Genomic DNA, 25,959 nt, shown 5'->3' with positions numbered 1-25,959 from the left:
GGTTCAATTCCACCCTCTTTGTGGAGTCTGCACATTCTCCCCGTGTCTGTGTGGGTTTTCTCCGGGTGCTCTGGTTTCCTCCCACAGTCCAAAGATGTGCAGGCTAGGTGGATTGGCCATGCTCAATTGCCCGTAGTGCTCAGGGATGTGTAGATTAGGTGGGATGTCTGAGGCTGGGTGTGGACCTGTTGGGCCGAAGGGCCTGTTTCCACACTGTAGGGATTCTGTGATTCTATTGTTCATTTTTCACGAGCAATTAACAATGTAGATGTCAGGGATCCTCTGACTGACATTGATGACTGCAGTCAAGGTGTTGTATTTTAATGTGGGCAACACTGAAATAAAATACATTGATTAGGGATTATGCTAGAGCCTGCCCTGCACTGATCTTCCACATTTATTCCCACCTTGTAAATCACAGCAAGGAATTAGTGATCTTATGCCACAACACCGATAGCAAAGGTTTATTCTATCATCTTTTCAAGGGAGTGCACTGACATTCGAGACTGAGAGGTACAAGGCAAGCTCATATGCTTACTCTCTCTCATGACATGTAGGTCTGCAGAAGAAAGCTGCACAAAGTGCCTCTTTTATGTTAAATATTGCCCTCCATGATGCTGAGACATTTCAAGGCTGCTTAGCCGTTGGTGCAAACTCTGAAACTTTGAAGGCTAACTGTTGAGAGAAGGGTCAAAAAATTAACCTCAGAATACCTCACACCCTGATGTTTATCTTGATAAGCTTCACTACACAATTCCTAAATGTCATATACTGACTAAAGTCTTTAAAATGACCTCACCTAAGCACCATACAATGTTAGTGTCCTGTTTCACTGACTGCTACTTTCTCCCAAACAGTGAATAGGACCTATAAAGTGTAGGTATTCGTAAGTGGGATCACCCAACGTTGCCAAGTACAAGGAAAGCAAAAATAACCAGGTGCACTTGAAATTTCATACAAGTTTGGTTGCATATTGTATAATCAGTATCAAGTTACTCAAGTAAAGTCAGTTATTTCTTCCTGGAAATGGGTATTAAATAGGTTTTCACTAGTTTCTTGCACTTGCCAGGTGTATTGCTGTATTATTGCTCTCTTGGATGTCTCTCCCAGGTCTTTCCCATGTTCTTCATCCTTAGAACTTTGATGTCAATCCCCCATTCCTCTGCATCCAGACATCAACCTTTGTCTGCTTCAGTTGTGAAGAATGGAGAGTGCTGCAAAGAGGCAGCATTTCCTCAGTGAGTGCTGAAGTCAGAGACTGTGCGCTAAGAAATTAATGTGAACTAGATGGAGGTCAGCAGCCTCAAAGTATGCACAAGTGAGTGAGCACAAAGAGATGAAACTAAGAGCCAAAAATACATACTGTTTTGATGAAAAATATGTCAATGCCTCTGTGTGCAAAGTGACCCAGCAGAAGCATACAGGTTGTAAGTGCCCCTGAGCTCCAAAGCAAGCTCGCAAATGGTTGTGGTGGTGTTTGAGTTGGTCTAAAATTAGCTATGATGATGTGATGATGTCAAAGATTAGCCAATACCAACTTGCATGCAGAAGGGGTAAAAGGGAATAGTGTCCTGGGAGAATACAGGGATAATAAAAAAAAGGAGAGGGGTTGCTGAAGATCTAAAACAAAAATATATATTACTGGAGAAGTCTGGCTACATCAGGGAAGAGAATGCAGAGTAAACATTTTGGGCCCCCAGTGATCCTCCTTCAGAATTCAGAATGCAGGGATGCTTTGGCGAAGACAGAGTTAGATTAAGGCCTGGTGAAAGTAAGCAATGATCTGCTGCCATTAGGTAACCTCTCTTATTTTTAAGCTTTTAATCAGCCTTGTCTGGTTTCTTAGTGGAGGACTGGAAAATTGGGAACTGCATAGAGATGAGATGAGATCATAATGAGATGCAAATATATGGAACTAACTAAACCAGAATCTCATTGTTGAGATTTTGAAATTGCCATTTCAACCTAAAGGGGGAAATTAGAACTTTTTTCTCAACGTTCGAGGTATTCATTTTAATTCACCATGTTTTCACACATTTCTTCCCATTTCCCGCAGTGCTCAAGGGAGCAGAAAATTCTGTCACGTGATTTGTCTGATGGAATAGCCATTACTAATAGAGTAAACTGACCTATTTCAGTTTTTCTCCTCTAGAAATGGATCAAGTGAAGTTGGTAAACAATGTTAGTACAAACAGCCTGAGTGCAAATCGGAAATGTATTTTATGATGCACTTAGTTCCCTTTTGTGGTAAAGGACAGGCTGCCTATTTGCTATCAGCCATTTTGTGCTATTACTATTGGCTAACTTCACTCCCGGAATGTTTTGTTCATACAAAATTAATGTGAAGCTCAGTGGAAAACTACAAGCATTCTGTATACTAGAAACAACCGTGTGGAACTTTAATCCATAAATTTGTGATTACAATACTCAAAGGATTTGATCCACTATTAATTGTGTGCAATTGAAAAACAGATAAATTTGAGACAAATAATAACACAAGTTACCTGAGTTTATGAAAAACAGTATACATGAACATTGTTTCAACCTTTTTTGAGTGATTTAATCCAGTTCCTTGTGATTTAAAAGAGAATTGTATTTCTTTTGAATGCACAAGGTCAGTTTTTATTTCCCAAGAGTCTTGAGTCTCTTAAGTCCAAAATACCTCAATAACTTTGAGTTTTTTTTGTAAACCTTTCAACACCTACTTGTATTAAAACGAATTGATTTTATAAAGCCTTTTGAAAAAACAGGATTAATGAGACATTGCTGCTTTGTTGCAGACCCCAATTCAGATGACTTTGACCCTGCTTCAACTAAAAGCAAGTATGATTCAATGGATTTTGACACCTTGCTGAAAGAAGCCCAGCGAAGCCTGCGTAGGTAACAAATACCAAATGTGCTACTTGTGAAAGAAGCTGCAGAATCTTACAGGCAGCCTTTCATTTACCATCAAAGAACTTGCATTCATCATCATGGGATTTATCCCTCTTTACACTCTGTATAAATGAAGTTTACATGAACAAAGTTGCTGCAGTGTATGAGGAAACTTGATATTTAACAAAAAGAAAATTGAAATGTTCTGATAAGTTAACACTGTTTTATACATATATAAATAACAACTTAACTGGTGGAATATGCAGCTTGTTCAGCATTTTATCTGACATTTGGATGTGGTGTTTCATTACTGATGAGAGTTGGGATTAAATACCCTGGGGTGTTTCAAATATATTAATTACTCAGTGCTGAAATGTAGTTACGAATTTACTAATGTTAAAATGAGTTATTTTTATTTTGTGTAAATATAATAATGTTTTGTTTGTTACAGCTATGCACTGTAAATGCAGCCTTTCAATAATTAAATCAAGAATGTAACCACAAGTTAGACACTAGTGTACACTGTTAGATTTAAAATTTTGGAGGGGTGCGAAGCTGAAATGGGTAAAAGTTGTCTGTGTGGCTGCCAAACACATGGACCAATGCTTATTTCCCATTAAGTAGCTTTACAATAAACTTGCAACTGAACAACTTAGAAAATTAATCACATCACCACTCCCATGACTATGTTTAATCATTAAAACTGATTTCATTTTTGTCCTTTACATTGAATTAAATATGAGTTACTAAATCGGGAGAAAAGTATGAGACTACTTATGATAACACATGATAACATTGTCCCATAAATGCCATCTATTTTGGAGGAAAATTAAAGACACTGAAGCCTAAGTAAATAAATTTGTTGAAAAAAGATGAGACAAGATTCCTGTGCATTATGTTAACACTATCATGCCCAAAACCAACATATCCCAATTACACTATTCAGTTAAACTGATGTAGCTTCAGGCTCTAGCAGGTGGCATTTTGTTTATTTGACCATCACTAGTTTGTATTGCGAAATTCTAATGTTAGTCATTGGAAAATTGTCTTCATTTTTTGCTAAACTGAGTTCTCAACTTTGTAACTGTGTACTAATAGCAATATAAAAGTTTTTGACTTAGTCATTCATTACCTGAGGTACCTCTACTGTTTTTTTTTATCTCTGTTCAGACTATTATTAGATCACATTTCAGGTGTTATTACTCATTTTATCACATGATGCCAAACTGAGGTTTACATTTTCTTCCCTGGATTTTGAATATTCTCCTCTATTGTAATAGCAAGGTTGTAAAAACAAATACAAAAAAGCAATAAATGTTTATTTTTAAAAATCTAACTTTAGCATATCATGTTTTGAAGTGGAGGGCAGGCACATTACCCAGCTTCTTTAAATGCTTACTGTGTGTTAAATTTATGACCTTTTGCTACTACAGTATTTCATAATTTTGCGTGTAGCAGTGACTAACCTGAACAAAATAAGTGAAAGTGTGCATTTGTAGCTAATGTTAGTTCATGGCTATTCTTTATAAATTGGGTAATGATGTTTTGTCCTGTCTGGCAAACGTGATGAGAATTTTAATGATTGTAATATAAAATTTGCTCTGTACGATAAATGGAATAGCAATGTATTATATCAGCTAATTATTATTAATTTTAATTTAATTAAATTCAGAGGACACAGTGCTTTTAGGATTGTGGGTGATGATTTATTAGTTGATGGAACTGTACTGACTAGGAAATGTGAGCTGGAACATCCATGTGAGCTTCCTTTGTCTGACACTTCTACCTGTAAAGTGTGGTTGAACCATTGTACAGAATTACTGTAATTTTTTTTCCTAAATGTGCAGTTATCATCAACCTCACTGGATTAATAAAGGGAAACAATGTTTCAAACTCTGTCCCTTGTGCATAATTATACTGATCAAAACAAGCTTGGCTTGTTTGTCAACTGTGGCTTAGTTTGAGCACAAGAGTCAGAAAGTAATGTGTTCAAATTTCATTCCAGTGACTGGAGTACAAATATTTGGGGTGATGCTCCAGTGAAGTATTGAGGGAATGCTGCACTGTTGGAGGTACTTTATTTTTAAGATATTAACTAAAATGCTATCTGTTCCCTTAGATAGATATTAAAGATTCTGAAGCATTATTTTGAAAAATGGTAGGAGAGTTATCTCCTCAATGTGCATCAAACAACACAGATCAATGGTCATTATCACATTATTACTTGCAGCATGCAAATTAACGGTAGCTTTTTCTGCATTACAACTGTAATTGCATTTCAAAATTCTTATTTAGCTTGAAAAGTGCTTTGAGATGTCCTTAAGTATGTCTTATCTCATTCAGGGAATGTGGATGTCACTGGTCACTCCTGTGTTTATTGTCCCTTGCTTGTTTTTGACAATGTTCTTGAACCACTGCAACCCTTGGCATGTAGGGACAAGAAAGTTCCATGATTTTGACGCAGCAACAATGGAAGAATGCTAATATAGTTACGAGTCTGGATGCAGGGAACTTGCAGATGGTGGTGTTCCATGTGTCTGCTGGTCTTGTCCTTCTTTGATTTTTTTTATTGTCACAGTCATGTTTGTCAAACAGATGGCCCATGACGCAGAATCCAGTTGGTCATACATGTTAATCCAGTTTGTAGGCTTACTGTTGAAAATATGCGTTAATGCAAGTGACATACACGTAGTTATGCTATAACACATATTTCATGAATGGGAATTGGCTATGACACAATTGATGAATAGTGGATGCTGTTTGGATAATGTAAACTTTCTGCTGTATAGCAATTGTCTATAGCAATTTCCCTATAATGCGATTTTCTATACCCAGTTTCTACAGTGCGATCTTCTACAGGGTGAGGTCAGACAAAAACAAAACTATCATGTTCTAGGAGATTTCAACCCCCCCCCCCCCCCCCGCCATTCCTTAGACGGCATGGCCATCCTGGGCCTCCTGCAGTGCCACAACGATGCCACCCAAAGGTTGCAGGAACAACAACTCATAATCCACTTCGAAACACTACAGCCCAATGGTATCAATGTGGATTTCACAAGCTTCAAAATCTCTCCTCCCCCCACCACATCCCAAAACCAGCCCAGCTCGTTCCCACCTCCCTAACCTGTTCTTGGTCTCATCTACCCTCTCCTCCCACCTCAAGCCGCACCTCCATTTCCTACCTCCTAACCTCATCCCGCCCCCTTGACCTGTCCATCCTCCCCAGAATGATCTGTCTCCTCCCTACCTCCCCACTTGTACTCACCTCTACAGGCTCCATCCCCACCCCTTTAATTTGTCTGTCTCCTCTCCTATCCACCTTTGATCCGCCTCCCCCTGTCTCCCTATTTATTTTAGAACCCTCTCCCCATCCCTCTTTTCTGATGAAGGTTCTAGGCACAAAACGTCAGCTTTTGTGCTCCTAAGATACTGCTTGGCCTGCTGTGTTCATCGAGCTCCACACTTTGTTATCTCTAATATTTCATTACACGTCTGATTTGTGCCTTATAGCTGGAAGATGGTCTATAAAGCATCACTAGGAAAGTTAGTTGCCACAGAATTCCTAGCCTATAACCTGTTCTGGTAGCCACAGTATTTGTGTGTCTGGTCCAGTTCAGTTTCTGGTCAATGGTAACCACTAAAGATGTCAATATTAATTGATTTTAATAATGGTAATAATGTTGAAAGTTAAGTGTAGATTGATGATACATTTTTTCTGATTGAAGATGGTAATCACCTGTCTCTTAAGTAGTGCAAATGTTAATTGGGACTTGTGAACTCATTCCTGAATGTTGGCCAGGTCTTTATGCATTATGATGTGGACTGCTACAGTGTCTGAGGAGTCATGAGCGGTGCTGTGCAATCATCTGGAAATACATGCACTCCCAAACCTATGATGGAAAGTACGTAACTAATGGAGTAAATGGTTTGACCTAGGTCAATAGTCTTAAGGCTTTTGTTGCACAATGGTAGTGACTCTATCTCCTGAGTTAAAGGTTCAGGCTCAAGTCCCATCTGCTGCAGAAGTACGTAATAACATCTCTGAGCAGATTGATTAGAAGATATCTGCTCTTAGGCTGTTTTGGCTTAGTGAGGGCACAAAGGTGATACAAACGAAATATCATTGGAAATAACCTTTAACTTTTGTTAAAGAAAACGGGAAAATTACAAAAAAGTGTTAAGAATTGGGATTCTTCAAGTGTAAAGATTTGAGATACTAGAGTGATATAATTAGCAATTAATTAGAATTGGTGTGATGTATTGCAGCTGCAGGGCACTTCAAACCTGCCATTTTGAAGCAGGTTCAGCTCCCACCTGTTCCAGAGGCACACAAAACACATCTGAACAAGTTGATTAAAGGCTGATTGCAGAGGAAGTAGGAATTTTGTGATGCACTGTTAGAAGGCCCAGCCTTATTTGCTGCAGAGTTATTTTGTAACATGTCTGATGAATTTGATTGAAAAGATGGGCTCTTGTATCACACTGGCAGTGTCCCTGTTCAAGTCCCACCTGGCTCAGAGTTGATTGATAAAATCTCTAAACACTGGTTGGAAAATATCTACTCTGAGGAACTCCTGCAGTGGTGTCTTTGGATTCAGATGATCAGTCTATAACAACAACTACCATTTTTTTTGTCCTAGGCATGATTCCAACCAGCTGACAGCTTTCACTAGTCCCAAATAACTTTGTCAAATGCTGCCTAGCAGCCATCAGGGACAGCCAGGCCTAGTGCACCCTGCTAGATATTTATGTAATACTGCATTTTATTGCTGTCGAATTAGGTGTTCAATGGCAAAGTGAGAATGACATATGACTTCACTCCACTTCCTCTCAGGAAGACAAGGGCATACCAAAAGGTATCCAGATGGAAGAAGAGTGATACACAGGACTCCTAGATGTTTCTTCTCAGGATAGTTGAGAGGGGCCTGGCCTCCTCACACTATTCCTCCTCTCCCTGCTGTGATCTCTAAGTCTTTAGAAGTTCAGGATTAGGAGGGTAAACCTGCATCTGGGCATCACACTCTCAACAAGCCGAAAGGCATGAGGGTATGACTGTTCGTGACTTTGAAGCCAACAGGCTGAACACAAAGCAAGTTTCCTCAACTCTAGCCACTGAATTCAGGACTGAACCTGGACATAGTGGAATCAGAGGAAGCATGAGACTTACTGAAGGTACGTAAGTGGTAAAAACAAAATATCATTGTTAACAACTCCAATAATGTGTTAAGAATTGCATTCTTCAAGTGTAAAGAATAGGGATGCTAGAGTAATATGCTTAGTAACTAATCAGAATACAATTGAGCTGGCAGGGCAGGTGATGTGTTGCAGTTGCAGCATGCCATTGTTGTTAGATACCATGGTGATTGACAGTGAACAGAACCATAGCAAGTGTTTGCAGCTTGAGTAACTTCAGATGGAGCTAAAGACATAGCATCACATCAGAGAGAGAGGGAAAGTCCCACCCTTCAGACTAGGTGATTTAAATTTTTCTGTGATTAGGGAGGGGACAGTGTGATTGTAGATGGGGCAAGTATGAAGAGCCAAGGGGCAGCTCTCACTGGTTCTTGAAAGCTATGTGGAGAAGTGGGTGAAGGAAATATGATTGTAGTAAAAAGGACAGAGGTAAAGCCACATAATTTGAGAGGGCCCTAGGGCTGCTCTCCCATTGGAGAGAAACAACTGGTGGTGAGATTAACTTGAGGGTAACTGGGCACGGAGCAAATGGACACAGACCCTTAGAAAATAGATGACAGGTTAGACAGAGCATCTTGATCGGCGCAGGCTTGGAGGGCTGAAGGGCCTGTTCCTGTGCTGTAGGTTTCTTTGTTTCTTTGTTTCTTTGTAACTGTGCCTCAGACTGGGGAAAGCCCTTCATGATAACCTCAGCCAGTGAGGGAATTGAACCCACACTGTTGGCATCACTCTGCATTGCAAGCCAGCTAATTTAGCTAACCAACTGTAGGGAATGAAGGGCCACCATAATTAATGGGATAGATACTGTTCTCCGCTGTCATGAGCGTGACTCCTGAAGGTTGTTTCACCTGTCTTCTTCTAGAGATGAATCTATAGTGAGAGCAGAGGAGCACAGTTGTCATCATTCGGGAAAGGCATTCTGCTGAAAGATTTTAAACCGTTAAGAGCTAGAGAAGCTTGGAGGTGATAATCTCAGAATTACCTGAGCTGAGGTTAAACTGGCATCCTGTAAATAAACTTAAGTACTTAACTATGTGGTTTAAAAATTGGTTTGTTTCAGTATGAGGCATACTAGCACCAGTTCTGGGGTAGGAAGTTGCTGTTATGGTCGGATGGGCTTCACTTGAACTAAGCTGTAACGAATCGAATAACTTGAGCAGTAGACAGGGCTTTAAACTTTTTTTTTAAAGAGGGGTGTGCGGAGGTTCAGGAGGGAGGTTATACCAAACAAAGGACTAAGGAGGCATTGCAGGGCAACTGTTTTGATAATGATGCCTGCACTTGGACAGGGAGGGACAGTGTGTATAAGCACAAAAAATGCAATGAATGAATGAATTCAAAGAGGAACGAACGGTAACTCAGCAAAATGAATCACACTTTATTTCGATGTGTGTGGTATTCTGAAGAAAATAATTGAACTAAAGATGAATAGAGGTTAATGGTGAGAGATAATGGGAACTGCAGATGCTGGAGAATCCAAGATAACAAAGTGTGGGGCTGGGTGAACACAGCAGGCCAAGCAGCATCTTAGGGGCACAAAAGCTGACGCTTCAGGCCTAGACCCTTCATCAGAGCTCTGATAAAGGGTCTAGGCCCGAAGCGTCAGCTTTTGTGCCCCTGAGATGCTGCTTGGCCTGCTGTTTTCATCCAGCTCCACACTTTGTTATCTTATAGAGGTTAATGGATATGACTTCGTAGTGGTGACAAGGAGATCAAAGCTGGAAACTAAATAGTCAGGCGTATACGGCTTCGTGAAAGGATGGGAGGAAGGGAAGAGTGGTGGGGCAGCTTTGTTTCTGCAAAATGATCTTGGTTTGAATAATGTAGAATTCCAATGGATGGAGGTAAGAAATAACAAAGGAAAGAAGGCAATCTCCTATAGTCCTCCTAATAATTATTCTTTAGGACGAAGAATAAATCGGGTGATAATGAGGGCATGTAAAAAAAGGATTATGCATCTCAATTTACATGTGATATCCTGGAAGTTACTTTAAGAGCTACTTAATCTCTGTAATGTTAGTGCACTCTGTTACTGAAATACTGTTCTTTCCCTGATGATCGTTTGGACACACTAAGTAGACACTTAAAGGTGGGATTCCAAGCATACAATCTGACAGATAACAAGACATTTATTCAGCAAAGCACAAGAGCTTCAAAAATAACAAGGTCTAAAAGCTTGAAGTGCTGTGCAAAGGAAGCAACCACGAGGCGACAAAAAGCATTTCCACAGCAAAATAGCTAGGGTGTGGAATGCAGTGCCTATAAGTATGGTGGAAGCCTGTTCAATTCAGGCATTCACGAGAGCATTGAATGATTATTTCAATTGGATTAATGTGCAGGGTTATGGGGGAAAGGCAGAGCTTGGCATGAAATTGAAATGCTTAGAAAGCCAGTGCAGATAATATGTGCTGAATGACCTCCTTCAACATCATAAAATTTATGGTTCTGACCTTTGTACTGAGCAGGTTCTGCTTACCAGATTACCAACAACTGAGTGTTGAATACTTAAATAAAGTTCAAACCCGCACTTTCATCTGGAAGAGTATTTCAAATAGTTTACCTCAGGCCCAACAATTCACTTGGCTGACCTTACTGGTCAATGTCATAGAATCCTTAGTGTGGAAACAGGCCATTTAGCCTAGCAAGTCCCCACAATCCTTTTGAAGAGCATCCCACCCAGAACAATCCCCATAATCCTATATTTCCCTTCACCAACCCACCTAACTTGTACACTACAAACAATTCAGTAAGGCCAATCCACCCAACCTGAACATCTTTGGGCTTTTGGGGGAAACCAGAGCACCCAGCAGAAACCCACACAGACACAGAATGTGCAAAGTCCACCCAGACAGTTGTCTAAGAGTGGGATCAAACCCAGGTCCCTGGTGCTGTGAGGCAGCGGTGCTAGCCACTGTGCTACCCTACTGATCCTCATCCTCATTCCCCCTCCTCAAGATCATTGTCAACATCATCCCTCCCATTTTCTCTGTCTCTAAATCACCGTCCCTTTGTCAACTCTGGTTTGGAGGGTACGGCATGGTACAAAGGTGTGTTTTCTGGGCTATATCACAAGTATCCACATGGTGAAATCTCATCTCAAGGAGACTTGACTGATCCACTACAGCCCTAGTGGAAATGTGAACATATTCATTCTGCGATAGTAGGAACTACAGATGCTGGAGAATCCGAGATAACAAGGTGTAGAGCTGGTTGAACACAGCAGGCCAAGCAGCATCAGAGGAGCAGGAAGGCTGATGTTTCGGGCCTAGATCCTTCTTCAGAAAGAAGGGTCTAGGCCCGAAACATCAGCCTTCCTGCTCCTCTGATGCTACTTGGCCTGCTGTGTTCATCCAGCTCTACACCTTGTTATCTCAGTGTTCATTCTGCATCAGTTTGAGGATTTCATAAAAGTGTACGGAGCAAGTTTGGAGGGAGACCTTGCTTTTCCAACAGCCGCCCCTGTGTGGCCCAATGACTTTGGAAGGACACAGGAAACCTGAGAGTTCTTCAGTGTGGAAGAGTCATTTTAGCAGCTCCCACGATATCTGCCACAACCTCCATAATTTAACATCAATAGTCATATTCACTTTAAACATTATTGAAGTGAAAGTTTTTCTGTAATGACTCTACAGGTTGGTGTAGCTGATAGTGCTATGAACCTAGAGAGTGCAGTTGGAATGGAGTCGCATATAAGCCAGACCAGGTAAAGGTGGCAGATTTCCTTTCTGAAAGATTATTAGTGAAATAGATGGGCTTATACAACAATCAACAATGATTACATAGTTGCCTTTCTCTATTCTCTATTCTCTATTCCAAAGACCTTTTTTCTCCCCCCTTTTATTTTAATTCAAATCTGCCATATTGGGATTGGAATCCATGTCCCCTGAATTTTGCCTGGGATTCTCAAGAAGAACATCAAGTGATATTTTTCAGGCTGGAGGAAGATTTATAATGGAGTTCACCATGGGACAACTGTTTTTCCTGATTTATATTAACGATCTGGATCATGGTGTGCAGTGGATAATTTCTAATTTGCGGATGACATTAAACTTGGAGGAATTGAAATCTGTGAGGAGGACAGTGCGGAATTCCAAAAGGGCATTGACAAGTTGGTAGAATTAACGAATTGGAGATAAATTGACTTTAATGCAGAGAAATGTGTGGTGATATATCTTTGGTGGGAAGAACATTGAAAGACAAATAAAACAGGGAGTACACCACTAAAGGTGTGCAAGAACAGAAACACCTGGGTGTATATGCGCACAGATCATTGAAAGTGTTATCACAGATGGAGAGAGCAGTTAATAAAATATACAGAATCCTCTGCTTTATTAAAAGCTGTGGAGACTGCAAGAGCAAGTAGGTGATGTTGAGCATGTATAAGACGCTTATTAGATCTCAGCTGGAGTATTTTGTGAGCACTACATTATGGGAATGATACAGAAGCATTGCAGAGAGTGAAGAAGTGCTTTACAAGAATGGTTCCAGGAATGGCAAACTTCAGTTATGAGGATTGATTGAAAGGGTGGGACTGATTTCTTTGAGAAGTAGGCTAGCAGGAGATTTGATAGATGTTTTCCAAAGCATGAGCAGGCTGGATAGTTTAGATAGGGAGAAGCTGTTTCCACTCACACAAGAAACAAGAATGAGATGGCATAGATTTTAAGTGAGATACAGAAGAAATAAGGGTGATATGATATATTTTTTAAAAAAGCTTTTCACACAGTGAGTTGTTAGCGTAAGGAAGGCACCGTCTGGAATTGTGGAGGCAGATTCACTTAAGGCATTCCAGAAGGCGTTAAATGGTTATTTGGATCAGAATAGTGGGCAAGGGTATGAGAAATAAATAGGAGATTTGCACTAGGTTATGATGCTTGTTTGTATTAGACAGGGCAAACATGCTGGGCCCCAGCACTGTAACACTTCAATGATTCTGGGATTTTGTGTGATTTCATCTACTTAATGGATTCGGTGACAAGCATTTTGTTATATTTCTGCACCTAAACTTTCTCTTCCACACTTTCCCATTTTCACTGAAATAATTGACATGTCCACAACAAATCTAATCATTATTATTCTCTCAGGTTTGCTTGTTCAATGATTTGATTGGCTATTAATTTGCAATTGAATTGATGATTCTTTATATAATAGTGTATATTCATCAAAATATTTGGAGATTTCACTCTGATACATCGATCTACATTTCCACTTTTTAATTCATGAATCATATATTTGAATATTAAATTCAGAGTTTACATCTTACATTGGAATAATGACCATCACTATTGAATGCTGTTTGTTCTACTTCTGTGCGGTATGTATAACCAACAACATCTAGAAGAGAATCATTTAAATTGTGATTTACAATAGAATCAGTAAACATGTTTTAGAAACACTTAGAAACAAGTGTTGTGCCTGATTTAAGCATTGATGGGCTAATTCATCTTTAAAAAATGATTTACAATGCTTGATGTTTTTTCCTGCCCCAAGTCCCCCTTTTTTCATTAATATACAGAATTTCAGCCAAATGCAAAAAAGCTATTCCATCTGTGGTGCAGAGGGAATTTCATTTATAGAAACAAATTATTCTGACTCTGGCATAAAAGCTTACATTGTGTATATTCAAAATGAGGAAATAGAAATAATCAAACCGACAATAGGGAATGTCTGCCATTTGGACATTCAGTGTCGTGTATGAATCCAAGATACAGAGACCAGTAAATGGAAGCAATCTCTGAAGAGAAGACAGTAAGGCTATTAGTAAATATTATAAACTCCAGGAAATGTAATCTATAGAAATTGGTTTTCTGTGAGATTTGATCAATATATTTTTACATTACCATTTAGACATGTGGACTGTGCTATTTGCCATATTGATTTTCTTAGTGTTTGAAACATTTGATTGTTAAAAATAAAATGTCTTATTCAAATTTAAGTTGTGATTTTATTTCACTAACATCTGATGATATTTTTAAATAGATGCACATTTTTCTCCCCTCCCATAATCTGTAAGATTTTATCTACATTTTCAATAGAGGATGGCACCATTTGTGTTAAGCATCAGATCTGCTCCATTTATGCCGGTACTGTCATTGAACTTGCCTGCTTCTATACGTCACACATATTCAGAGAATCCAGAACTCCAATGTTTTTCACAAAAAATGTGTTATTTTGGTTTGAATAAATAAATTGTTAGACTCTTAAGTTCATAAGAGTCATTGCTTTTTTTTAATGCCCTTGTTTAAATGGTAGCATTTTTTCCTTTTTGAACAAGAGAAGTTTGATTCCAGGTGTCATTATGCACTAAAATACAAAATCAAGGCTGACACTTCAGGACATTCCTGAGCAAATATTAATTTGAAGCTCTATCTGTTTGACTGTGCAAGAGATATTACATTTTAAGAGATCCGAGAACGTCCTCACTAGCATTCCTCCCTCAACCACCAAATGATTTTGGATTTAGATTTTATTGTCATAGGAGTACAGTGAAAACAGTATAATATTACCACATATGGTGCCATCTTAGGCACAAAGGTACCTAGGTATAAAAAGCTTAAGTACAAAGTAGTAAAAGAAACAAAATTTAAAAAGTTAAGCATTATCTTCATAAAACAAGTAGAAAAATAAAGAAGTAAAGTAATAGTTTATTTTAGAAAGGACTTTAATATTAACTAGAAAAGTAAAGGGATTAAATTTGAAGTTCAACAGTCTTCGATGTGTCCTCGCTCTACTTATCTCGCTCTCTGGGAGACCTCAGCTGCTTGTGCTCGACATCACTGCTGCACATATCAGGGAACTTCCCTCACCACTCTCACTTTCTGTGTTGGGCCACGATGCCATCTGTGCTGCTGAAGCTGCTGCTGCCTCCCCAGTCTCCTCCTCCTGTCTCCAGAGCATGCCCAGGCAGGACCCACTTGCATGCTGAGTTATTGCCACATCAGGCCAAGAGACCATGCCAAGACACTGCGCTAAGACACCGCCATGCTGGTCAAAGAAACTACCATGTGTCACCGACAGGCCAGGCCAGAGATCACTATGGGCTGTGTTGAGTGACGAGGTGTTCTCTCAGTGCCCATATTTAGACCGGCATTGAAGGAAAGAAGAAAATAAACACCAAGAGGGGAAAAAAAGTAAGAAGCTGAGTTGATGAGCTCCAGCTGAAGCATTCTACTCCACTACCATCTTGGACAGAGTGATTAAGAAACATTTCTTGCAATGTCACGCTGTGTGACACTACTTCAGTGGAACTGACTAGGCAGAACCTGTTAATGTGAAATAAGAAATGGAAAGGTATTTTGAAGAACAATGAATTGTGGGAAATAGGAACATGTAATTGTGACAAACAACAAAAAGTTAGCTAGGGAATTCAAATTATCTACTTGCCTGCTGAAATCCTTTTCCACGTTGTGTATCGTGGATTGACTATCTTTCAAATAAGAGTGTCAGTTCTTAATAACTTTCCATGCATCAATGCAAAAAGGATGTTGTTTACTTTAGAAAGTATTTTATGCAACAAACTAATAGGGCTGATGAAGGAAGCAACAATTGACTGGAATGAATACAGATTGGTGGAGTATTGAATATAAAGGCAATTGGTTTGAATTATTTTGGACAGGAGCACAAATCAAAAGCTGCTGATTACATGCACCCAAAAGATATTGATTATCCATTCATCTCATTATCGCTGCTGAGATCTTACACATAAACAAATTAACAGTGAGGTTTGTTGACATAAACAGCAAGTTTTGTCCTGGGTTGCTATGCTGCAACAAATAACTTCCCAGATCTGCTACTTTACTCATTCAGTGTATTTACCAATTGAGAATTAGTGAGATTCACAGCAATCAACAGAAAATGGAATACTATGTCATGTCTCACTCAGCCACTGCATTGTGATTATTTTGATGTTAAAACATGCAGGTATTTTAACTGGTAAGCGTCCGTCAGGGGGCGAACTCTTTAATAAGGTCAGAAACAAAAACAGAAGTTTCTGGAAAATCTCAGCAGGTCTGGCAGCATCTGTGGAGAAAAATAATTAGAGTTAATGGGTCTGGTGACCTTTCCTCAGAACAGTTGAAGTCATTCTGAGGAAGGGTCACTGGACCTGAAATGTTAACTCTGATTTTTTTTTTCTTCCACAAATGCTACCAGACATGCTGAGCTTTTACAGAAACTTCTATTTTTATTCCTGATTTACAGTATTCACAGTTCTTTCATTTTGTTTCTTTTAATAAGATCATGTCGTTTTTTGAGGCCTGGACCTCATTCACTTCAACTTGTGACTGTAGGCAGAAATCAATCTCCTTAGAATGGTCTGCTGACTCCAGGTCGGCACAATAATGTGCACTGTCAGCAAGCTCTGAAGCTGGAGAATAGTAGTCACAGGGTGGTTAGATCCAGGTACAGTAACAGCACAAACCGGTTTTATCCAGCCTGGAAGATCACTACTGCCTCTCCACATCAAAATAAATACAAGATTACCTCTTCAGCTGAATTAGCAATATGATTTACCTTGTACTGTTCTAATGTATTTGAGACCATGAATTTGCACTCCTAATGAAGTTATTATTGGAGTTTGGGGAACACTCGAACTATTCATTTGTTCGCTCAGGACAAGATTAGTCCACCACAATGAGAGTGGGATTAAACAGTGCCATAAATGGGACAATAACTGCCTGTTTCCATTTTCTCAGAGGCTGTAAAGTGGATTCTGGAGCATTATGACTTAACAGAGCCAGAAGAGTTGCTCCTCTGTATATTGCAAGTTAATTATGTATTATTCTGAATGAAATTTTAGTGTGCAAATGATACTACATTAACTGGTAGAAAACATGAGTAGGATCACAAGAAATTTTAAATTCAGTTATAGTCATAATTGGGGTATAAATACAGTATAGAAACACTACAAAATTATTACAAGTTTAATGACAACAAAAACACTGGAAAATGCAGAAGATCAGGCAGCATCTGTAGGGAGAATCAGAGTTATAGGGCACAATCTTATAGATCTAAGTGGCATGGGTTGTGCAAGATATCTCGCCAAATCAGATGAGAAGTCTGGATACAACACAATGTTAAGCTCCCAAGGGTGTGGTCTGTCAGTGGTCAGCGCTGCTGCTTTACAGCGCAAGAGACTTCGGTCCAGTTCCACCCTCAGACAACTGTCTGTTTGGCAAGTGCACATTCTCCCTGTGCCTGTGTGGGTTTCCTTACACAGTTCCAAAAATGTGCAGGTTATATGGATTGTCCATCATGTCCTGGAATGTATAGATTAGTCAGACTAGCCATGGGAAATGCAGGGATAGGGGAGAGACGTGGGATTCACTTCAGAGAATTGGTGTGGACTGAATGGCCTGCTTCCATGTTGTAGGAATTCTATTACTCATCTTCTGCAACTTTTATATATTTCTCACATAGTGTGGCAAAATTGTCACTAGGCTGCAGTGAGGTGGCAAAATCCTGGGATTAACACTTGTTAAATGACTTGTTAACCACTCATCTCATTAATATTCAGCCTCCTACCTTACCAAACTTGCCAAATAAACTAGACGTTGGGCAGAACTGGCACATTCAGCTCACTGCTTGCTCCAACTGACCTCCCATAACCAACTGCAGCACAAAGCATGAGCAATCATTTGGTGTTACCATGTAACCAAGACTTGGCCTCATTCATAAAATAGCAGCGAGCATACGCTGAATGGACAGAGTAAGTGACTTGACTTGAGTTGTGAGGGAAGGGGCTGCAGCACCCACTGACCGCAGGGCTTTTAAAGAGGAATAACATTGGTCAGATGCCCATGCATTGTAAAGCACAAAGGCACACCAGCTGCCTAGTTCCTGGCCATTCTACAGCAGTAACACTGCATCCTGCACCTCCCTGGCACAGTGACTGCTGAATAACCCATTGGCAGTGGCATCTTTGTGCACAAAGGGAGACAAACATTAAGGATATTGAATGAGGAGTGACAAAGGTGATCCAACAGCATGTGTACACATTGGTCTCCTGGTTGCAGATAGTGCAGTAGCTCAGAGAAAGAGTCCTTGTTTTTAAGTGGAGTTTATTGGACTTGGTGATTTAGTGGGATGCCCTGTGTCGTTGGACTTGTGTCTGGGAGGCCAGACAGGCTGAGGGTTTTGTAATTTGTGGCACCTTGGCTTGATCATTGAATAGTAGGGGTAGGGACAAGTCATGGTGGAAGTGGGGGCTTGGCCACGTCTGCAGTGTACAGCGTGAAAAGTGCAGGGGGACCTGTGTGTGATTCCACTCCTGGCTATGTGCATCCTGGCAATGCTATGTCTCCTTTTGAAGAGGCAGTCCCTGTACTCTCCATTCCATGCCTTCAGTCTTGAGGGCCAGTGGCTGGGGTGAAGGAGTAGAGGTGTGTATGCCTTTCCTGGCTCTCCAAAGCAGTCACCAATGTGTACATGGAGACAGCCAGACAGTCAAGGGATTTAGTGCGCTACTAATGTCTCTGGGTAATGAGGGTCTTTACACAATAACTATTACTTTCTGATTCCAGGAAATGGACCAAGAGTGACAGGTGGAAAACCAGATGAGGTTTTGTTTATAGGGAGACCATAAAGAGGCATAAGAACTTGGAGACATCCTTACCTTATGAATACCATGTGATAACACAGAGCAATGTCACTTCAGTCTTCAGAGGAGGCTGCAGCTCTCTCGATCACCTGCCCAGTCCTATGTCATCTGAAACCAAATCTGCAAACAATTGCATTAACTGGCAATGCATTGACTATTGAAGTAACTATAGCCCCTAAGTGCAATTTTAGTGAGAGTTTAAAATATAGGAATATTCAACATATATGAAATAATAGCAATTTTAATCATAGCACCAGTCAGTGCCTTGGGGATGACTTGGGGATGGGGAGGAATTTCAACAATACTATCGGTCTACAACTCATGCTAAAATGTAACGTGTTTGGTGTTATGTTCACAGCAGCAAACAGACTCATATTGCCTTCCAATTCCATTTCATTTTAGCCTTCTTCCCCCACCAACCACCTCTCGCTCTCCCTTGGTGCTGTTGCATTGCTGTTGTCAGGCATTGTATGTAATTCAATCAATCAGAAACGAGTGATTTAGTGCTGATGTATAATAGGCGAAAGATCCCACAGGTGATTTGGTGGTGGGAAGAAAACTGTTCAGTTGTGTGCTATAAAAATTTTTGATATAAAAAGAAACAAACAGACTTGTGCACGGGGCTCGTGTGGTGCACTGATAACATCCCTATCTCTGAGCCAGGAGTCCTAGGTTTAAGTCCCACCTGCTCCAGACATGTGTGATAAACTTCTCTGAACAGGTTGATTTGATATTATCCAAACAGACTCATTGTGTTCTCACAGGCAGAATCTGGGTTCCAAAGTAGACCTGTATTACAATGTTACATTAGTGTGCCATTGACTCTGCACAAAGGGTTCTGGTAATGAGCCCTACTGCCTTCAAGAATAGTAAAGGCTTCCACTCCTTATCAGTTGGTGTGTGCTCACTGGCAGTGTGTCAAGCAGTTCTGTACTTATTTTTTGGAAGCTGCTGTGTGATTTTCATAATGTGCCAGTCCACTATGCTCTAAATACTTTGATCCTGCACATTGAGAGACGGCTGATTGATTGAGAAAATGGTCTGCTGCCAAAACACAGTTCATGATTTCTCTTTGGAACTTATATTTAGTCGTAAAACTGAACTATAATCATATTCATGGTTGATATGAAAACCTCCTTTAGGAGACCATTGGAGTCCTGAAATAATGATTCTGATTCCAGGACAAGTCAAGCAATTTCCTGCAATACCGTCCCCAAGTCGTGCTCCATCTCACAGAATCACAGCTGTGGAACAGGTAGGGCTTGAACAGAGATACAGATGCAATCACAGCACCACTAAAAATATGCTTTTTAAGATCACAAATCAATCACCCTCTCACTCTGGATGGTTGGATGGATTTGATCCCAGGTTTCTTGCACATTATCTGGGTTAGTACTTAGGCAGTAATACCAGAAGGCCATCGCATCCCATGCTCTTGTCCTTATTATGAAGCCTAGAATACTGCATGCATTGTTAACAATTCTTTCTACCTGCCATTCCACCTTAATGCCTCAAATACTTATATGTTCAGGTCTGCCTGCCTCTGTGCACCTTTTAGAATAGTACCTTTTATTTTATGCAGTCTTTCCATATATTTTGTACAAAGTTCTTCACCTCACATTTCTCGACATTAAATTTCATCTCCTAATTGTCTAACCACTCCATTAATGTGTCTGTGTCCTTTTGAAGTTCTATGCTGTGCTCTTCAGAGTTTACAATTCTCTCAAGTTTTGTGTTGTCTGCAAACCTTGAAATTGCCCCTTGCACAGCCAGAGCCAGATTGTTTATATATATGTGTGTGTGTGTGTGTGTGTGTGTACACACACACACACACATACGTACACACACACACATACGTACACACACATACGTCCCTCAGCAGATTTTGGATCAATGTTGCTAGTTTTATTTTGTTTTATTCCATGACCTATCGCTTCCCTGACAGGTCTGTCGTGTGGCGTTGTATCAAATGTCTTTTGGAAGCCCATATACACTGCATCAACAGCCAAGGCCTCATCAACCATATCTGCTACTTCTTTAAAAACACCTCCAGCAAGTTAGTTGGACACCATTTTCCTTGGAAAAGACCTTTCCTATTCTCCCAAATCAATGCAACTGACTATTTAATTCAATTCTTAGTCATCATTTCTAGAGGTTTCTCCACCATTAGAGTTAAGCTGTCTGATTTGTACTTGCTGGGCCAACTTTTCTGAACAAGGTTTACTGCTTGTCGCAGCAAGGACAACACACGGGACTGTTTTTGGATGAGTGACCATCAGCAGAATAAGGGAGTTGACACAAAAGACAGGGACAATGGTGAGGAAACAAGAGGGTACCAGCATCAGATTGCAGCCAGAGCCCTTCAGAGCAGCTCAGTCAGCAACTCACCAGGTAAACAATTCCATTTCTCAATTAACAGATAAAGCAACAGTTCTCCAATTCTTTCACATCCCCCCCACCTTTACCCAAAAGGCCAACACTGATAACAAAATCAACGTGTTTATCATTTTTATATAGTAATGAATATAGGGAATGATCGTACTAGTTCTTCTAGTCATTTGTCTTACATAAGTGAAACCAGTTACTGATTCAATTTGTTCAAATAATATTGAAGCATCTTGTCATCCCCCTCACATATCACTAGGTGAAAGATGAATAGTAAGTGATCATGGTGCTCACTGGAACCAACAGCAGAGGTAGAAAGAGTGCTGAGGTTCTGCAACAAAAATTTAGGAGCTAGGCAGCAGATTAAAAAGCAGGAGCTCAAAGTTTGTAATTTCTGATTTATTACTGATGTCTGAGTATAGGAATAGGTGAATGCATGACTGAAGAGTTTGAGCAGGGTGAAGGGCTTTAGATGTGAGAGCTGTACAAGCCCAATGAACCAGAAAGGGGCCAACACCATGGTAGGGATGCAGTGTGCTAGTATGATTGGTGGGTGTTTAATTTGGCAAGTAGATGGGATGCCGAATGGAATTATAGAAGAAAAACTAAGTCAGTGTATAAGGCAGTGTAAATATAATCACGCTAAGGTACAAGGAAATATCACAAGGCTGAATGGCATTTATCTTAATGCAAGGAGCCTTGAGATTAGGCAGTTGAATTGCAGATGCTGATTGACGCATGGAGATGTGATATTACTGCTATCAGAGACACAGTTAAGATAGGAACATGATGGCAGCTCAGTACAGGTGAGGTGTGGGGTGGGAGTGTGAGGAGGGTGATGTGGATGAAGAGAAACAGTGTTGCAGTATTAATTAGAAGTCAATTACTGAGCCATGGAGAATGGTATCTTAGTCAGTTCCACAAATGAGGCTGTTTTAGTGGAAGTTTAAAAATAGGAAAGACACAATCATTTTGCTAAGTGTGCACTATAGATCCCAAACAGTCAGCAAAAGAGAGACAGATACGTCAGCAAATCTCAGAAGTGTAAAAGTAAATGGTAAGAATAGTAGGGGATTGCAACATCTCCGTAATTAACTGGAATAGATAAAAAAACAAAATTCAAGGCAGTGGAATTGGTAAAATGTCTCTGAGAAAGTTGCAATAGTGCAATAGCTTTCACCTCAGATGCTCACAAATTAAGAAAGCATACCTGGGTGAAAGGTCATTCAATTCTGGTCTCCCTGCAAGAGGAACAATGTTGTTAAATCTGAAAGGGTGCAGAAAAGTTGCCAAGGTTGGAGGGTTTGAGCTATAGGGAGAAGCTGACTAGATTGGGGCTATTTTCCCTGGAGTGTCAGAGGTTTATAGAGGCTTTTAAAATCATGGGAGCATGGATAGGGTGAATAGTCAAAGTCTTTTCCCCATGGTAGGGGAGTCCAAAACTAGAACGCGTAGGTTTAAAGCGAGAGGGGAAAGATTTGAAAGCGACCTAAGGGACAAGTTTATCATGCAAAGAGTGGTGCATGTGTAGAATGAACTGCCAGAAGAGGTGGTGGAGGCTGGTACAAATACAACAGTTAAAAGGCATCTAGATAGGTACATGAATAGGAAGGTTTAGAGGGATATGGGCCAAATGCTGAGAAAGTGGGACTAGGTTTATTTAAGATATCTGGTTGGCATGGACGCGTTGGTCTGTTTCCATGCTGTATCTCTTAATGATTCTACGACTTTTTAAGCTACCACATAGGAAATCCAACAAGATACGATGTAGTGTTGGACTGAGTTTTAAGGAATGAAGCAGCCAAATGGTAGATGATTTATGTAAATGATTTATTCACCAGTTCTAGTCACCAATCAGCTTCTATCTCCACACTCTCATCACATTGTGGATTTTGACATTACTCTGCCGCTGGTCTCACATCAGGTCAGCCTCCTGAACAAGGCTTTCTATCCCATCCCACTTACCTCTTGCTCTGGAAAGTTTACTTCTTACAATAAACCCTAAAGTACTGCTGCTCCCATTGCACTAAATTTCCACTTTGAACCAAACCTCTCATAGCTGCCAGATAGTAATTCACTTGGCCTTCATTTCACTCTGCTGAACCCCCATAGTAACCTTGTTACTTACTAAGGGCACATGAAAAAAGTGAGGAAGGGTTGCTGGACTGTTTTTCCTTCTCAGATGACCTGCTGGGCTTTTCCAGCAACTTTGTTTTTGCTCCTGTTTTGCAGCATCTGCAGCTTTTTCATTTTTATGAAAATTAAGGGAAATTAAAAGGCTTGTAATAAGCATGAGAATAACCAGAGGAAGATGAGGGCCCATTAGGGATTAAGGGGATTGTGTGAGAGAAGCTGGAATACATAGCTGAGGATTTAAGTGAGCATTTTGCATCCGTATTCGCTGTAGAGAAGGATGGTGTAGGTATAAAAATCAGGGAGGAGGACAGTGACCTATTTGAGCAAATTAGCATTCAGAAAGAGGAGATGGTAATGGTTTAAGCAGGCTTGAAAGTAGGTGAATCCCCACGTGCAGTTAAGATGTACCCCAGGCTGTTGTGGAAAGCAAGGTCGGTGACCGCCAGAGGTCTGACCTTAATTATCAAATCCTCTCTGCCCACAAGATGGATACCAGAGGACTAGAAGATGGCTGATGTGATATTCTTCAAGAAAGGTGGTGAGGATAAACCAGGAGACTGCAGGCCTGTCTGGGGTAAGGCAAATATTGGAAAATATTCAGATGGACAGAATTAATCTCTGCTTTGAAAGGCAAGGATCAATTAAAAATAGTCAGCATGGCTTTGTAAGGCGGAGATCGTTATCTTTTTTCATATTTGGGAGGTGGGTGTTGCTGGCTGGGCCAACATTTATTGCTTGCGCCTAGTTGCCCTCGAGAAGGTGGTAGTGAGCTGCCTTCTTGAACAACTGCAATCCACTCACAGTGGGTTGATCCACAGTGCCCTTAGGGAGGGAATTCCAGGGTTTTGACCCAGCAACAGTGATATAGTTCCAAATCAGGATGGTGAGAGGCATGGAGGGGAACTTGCAGGTGATGATATTACAATGTACCTTCTGTCCTTGTCATTTTAAATGGAAGTGGTTGTGTATTTAGAAGGCTAGATCTTTTGAGGATCTTTGGTGAAATTGTGCAGTACATCTTGTAGCTAGTACACATTGCTGCGACTGAAAATAAGTGTTGGGGGGAGTGTTTTTGGCCTGGCATCAATTAAATGGGTTGTTTTGTCTCAGATGGTGTGAAGCTTCTTAAGTGTTGTTGGAGCTGTACCCCTTCAGGCAAGTGGAGAATATTCCATCACACTCCTGGCTTGTTTCTTGTAAACGGTAGGCAGGCATTGGGGAGTCAATTTGGAGAGCTGAGTTACTTGCTGAAGTATTCCTAGCTTCTGACCTGCTCTTGGAGCCACTGTTTTTAAGTGGTGAGTCTAATTGAGTTTCTGGTCAATAGTAATCCCAAGGATGTTGATAGTGGGAGATTTGGTGATGGTAACACCATTGAATGTCGAAGTGCAAGGGTTAAATTGTCTCTTATTGGTGATGATATTTGTGTGGCCTGAAGTTTTCCTGTCTTTTGTCAGCCCAAATGTGTTTCATGTCCAGAATTTATTGGATTTGAACATGGACTGCTTCAGTATCTGAGGACTCATGAATGGTGCTGAACATTATGCAATCATCAGTAAATATCCTGATTTCTGACCTTATGATGGATGGAAGGTCATTGATGAAGCAACTAAAGTTGTTTGGGCCTAAGACACTACCCTCAGGAACTCCTGCAGAGATGCCCTGGAGCTGATTTGCTCTTCAACAGCTAAAACCATCTTCCAATGTGCAAGCTATGACTACAACCCCCGGAGAATTTGTCCCCTGATACCCATTGATTTCAGTTTTGCCAGGGTTCCTTGATGCCACATTCATAGAGTCATATAGCATGGAAACAGACCCTTCAGTCCAACTTGTCCACGCTGACCATTTTCTAAAGTGAACTAGTCCCCTTTGCCTGCACTTGGCTCATATCCCTCTTAGCCTTTCCTATCCATGGACCTGTCCGAATGTTTTTTAAGTGTTGTAATTGTATCCGCCTCTATCACTTCTCCTGGCAACACATTCCATATACCTTTGTATAAAAAATTTGCCCCTCAGATAACTTTTTAGTTATTCTCCTCTCACTTCAAACCTATACCTTCTACTTTGGGGAAAAGACCTTGACTATCTACGCTATCTATGCCCCTCATAATTTTATTAAACCTGACTAAAGTCACCCCTTAGCCTCTAACATTCCAGGGAAAAGAGTCCCAGTCACTCCTTTTAACTCAAAACCTCCAGATTCAATAACATCCTTGTTAATTTTTTGTTTTGCATTGTTTCCAGTATAATAATATCCTTCCTCTAGAAGGGCAACCAGAACTGTATACTGTGTATTCCAAAGGTGGCCTCACCAATGTCTTGTACAGCCTTAACATGACATCCCAGCTCTTATACTCAATGCTTTGACCAATGATGGCAAGTGTGCCAAGCGCTGCCTTTAGCACCCCGTGTACCTGTGACGGCACTTTCAAGGAACTATGTACCTGCACTCCTAAGTCTGTCTGCTCGACAACGCTCCCCAGCTGATCAAGATCCCATTGTACTCTTAAATAACATTCTTCACTGTCCACCACATCACCAATTGTGGTGTCATCTGCATACTTACTAATCATGCCTCCTACATTCTCATCCAAATCAATCATTTAAATGATGAACAACAGTGGAGCCATCACTGATCCTTGCAGCACACTGCTGGTCATAGGCCTCCAGCCTGAATAACAAATCTTAATCACAGCCCTCTACCTCTTACCGTCAAGCCAATTTTGTACGAAATGGCTAGCTGTCCCTGGATCCTGTGTGACCTAACCTTT

At 40.5% G+C, this 25,959-nt stretch overlaps 1 protein-coding gene across 3 annotated transcripts in view; it reads left to right on the top strand.

Annotated features, from left to right (window-relative positions):
* The window catches only part of ppargc1a (peroxisome proliferator-activated receptor gamma, coactivator 1 alpha), a 622,893-nt gene extending 618,146 nt beyond the window's left edge, over positions 1–4,747 (top strand). For 2 of the 3 annotated variants that reach the window (XM_059646956.1, XM_048540613.2), the window contains one exon: positions 2,781–4,747. In XM_059646956.1, the coding sequence (XP_059502939.1) occupies positions 2,781–2,884 (104 nt within the window). In that variant the 3' untranslated portion in view covers positions 2,885–4,747. Of the gene's footprint in view, positions 1–1,110; positions 1,319–2,780 lie in introns of all 3 variants that reach the window. The other variant, XM_059646948.1, reaches the window with a different exon arrangement.
* The last annotated feature ends 21,212 nt before the right edge of the window (positions 4,748–25,959 follow it).

Source organism: Stegostoma tigrinum, chromosome 1, assembly GCF_030684315.1.
Source record: "Stegostoma tigrinum isolate sSteTig4 chromosome 1, sSteTig4.hap1, whole genome shotgun sequence".
Lineage (NCBI taxonomy): Eukaryota > Metazoa > Chordata > Chondrichthyes > Orectolobiformes > Stegostomatidae > Stegostoma > Stegostoma tigrinum.
The sequence above is the reverse complement of the archived record's forward strand: the minus strand, read 5'-3'. Positions and strand labels throughout refer to the sequence as shown.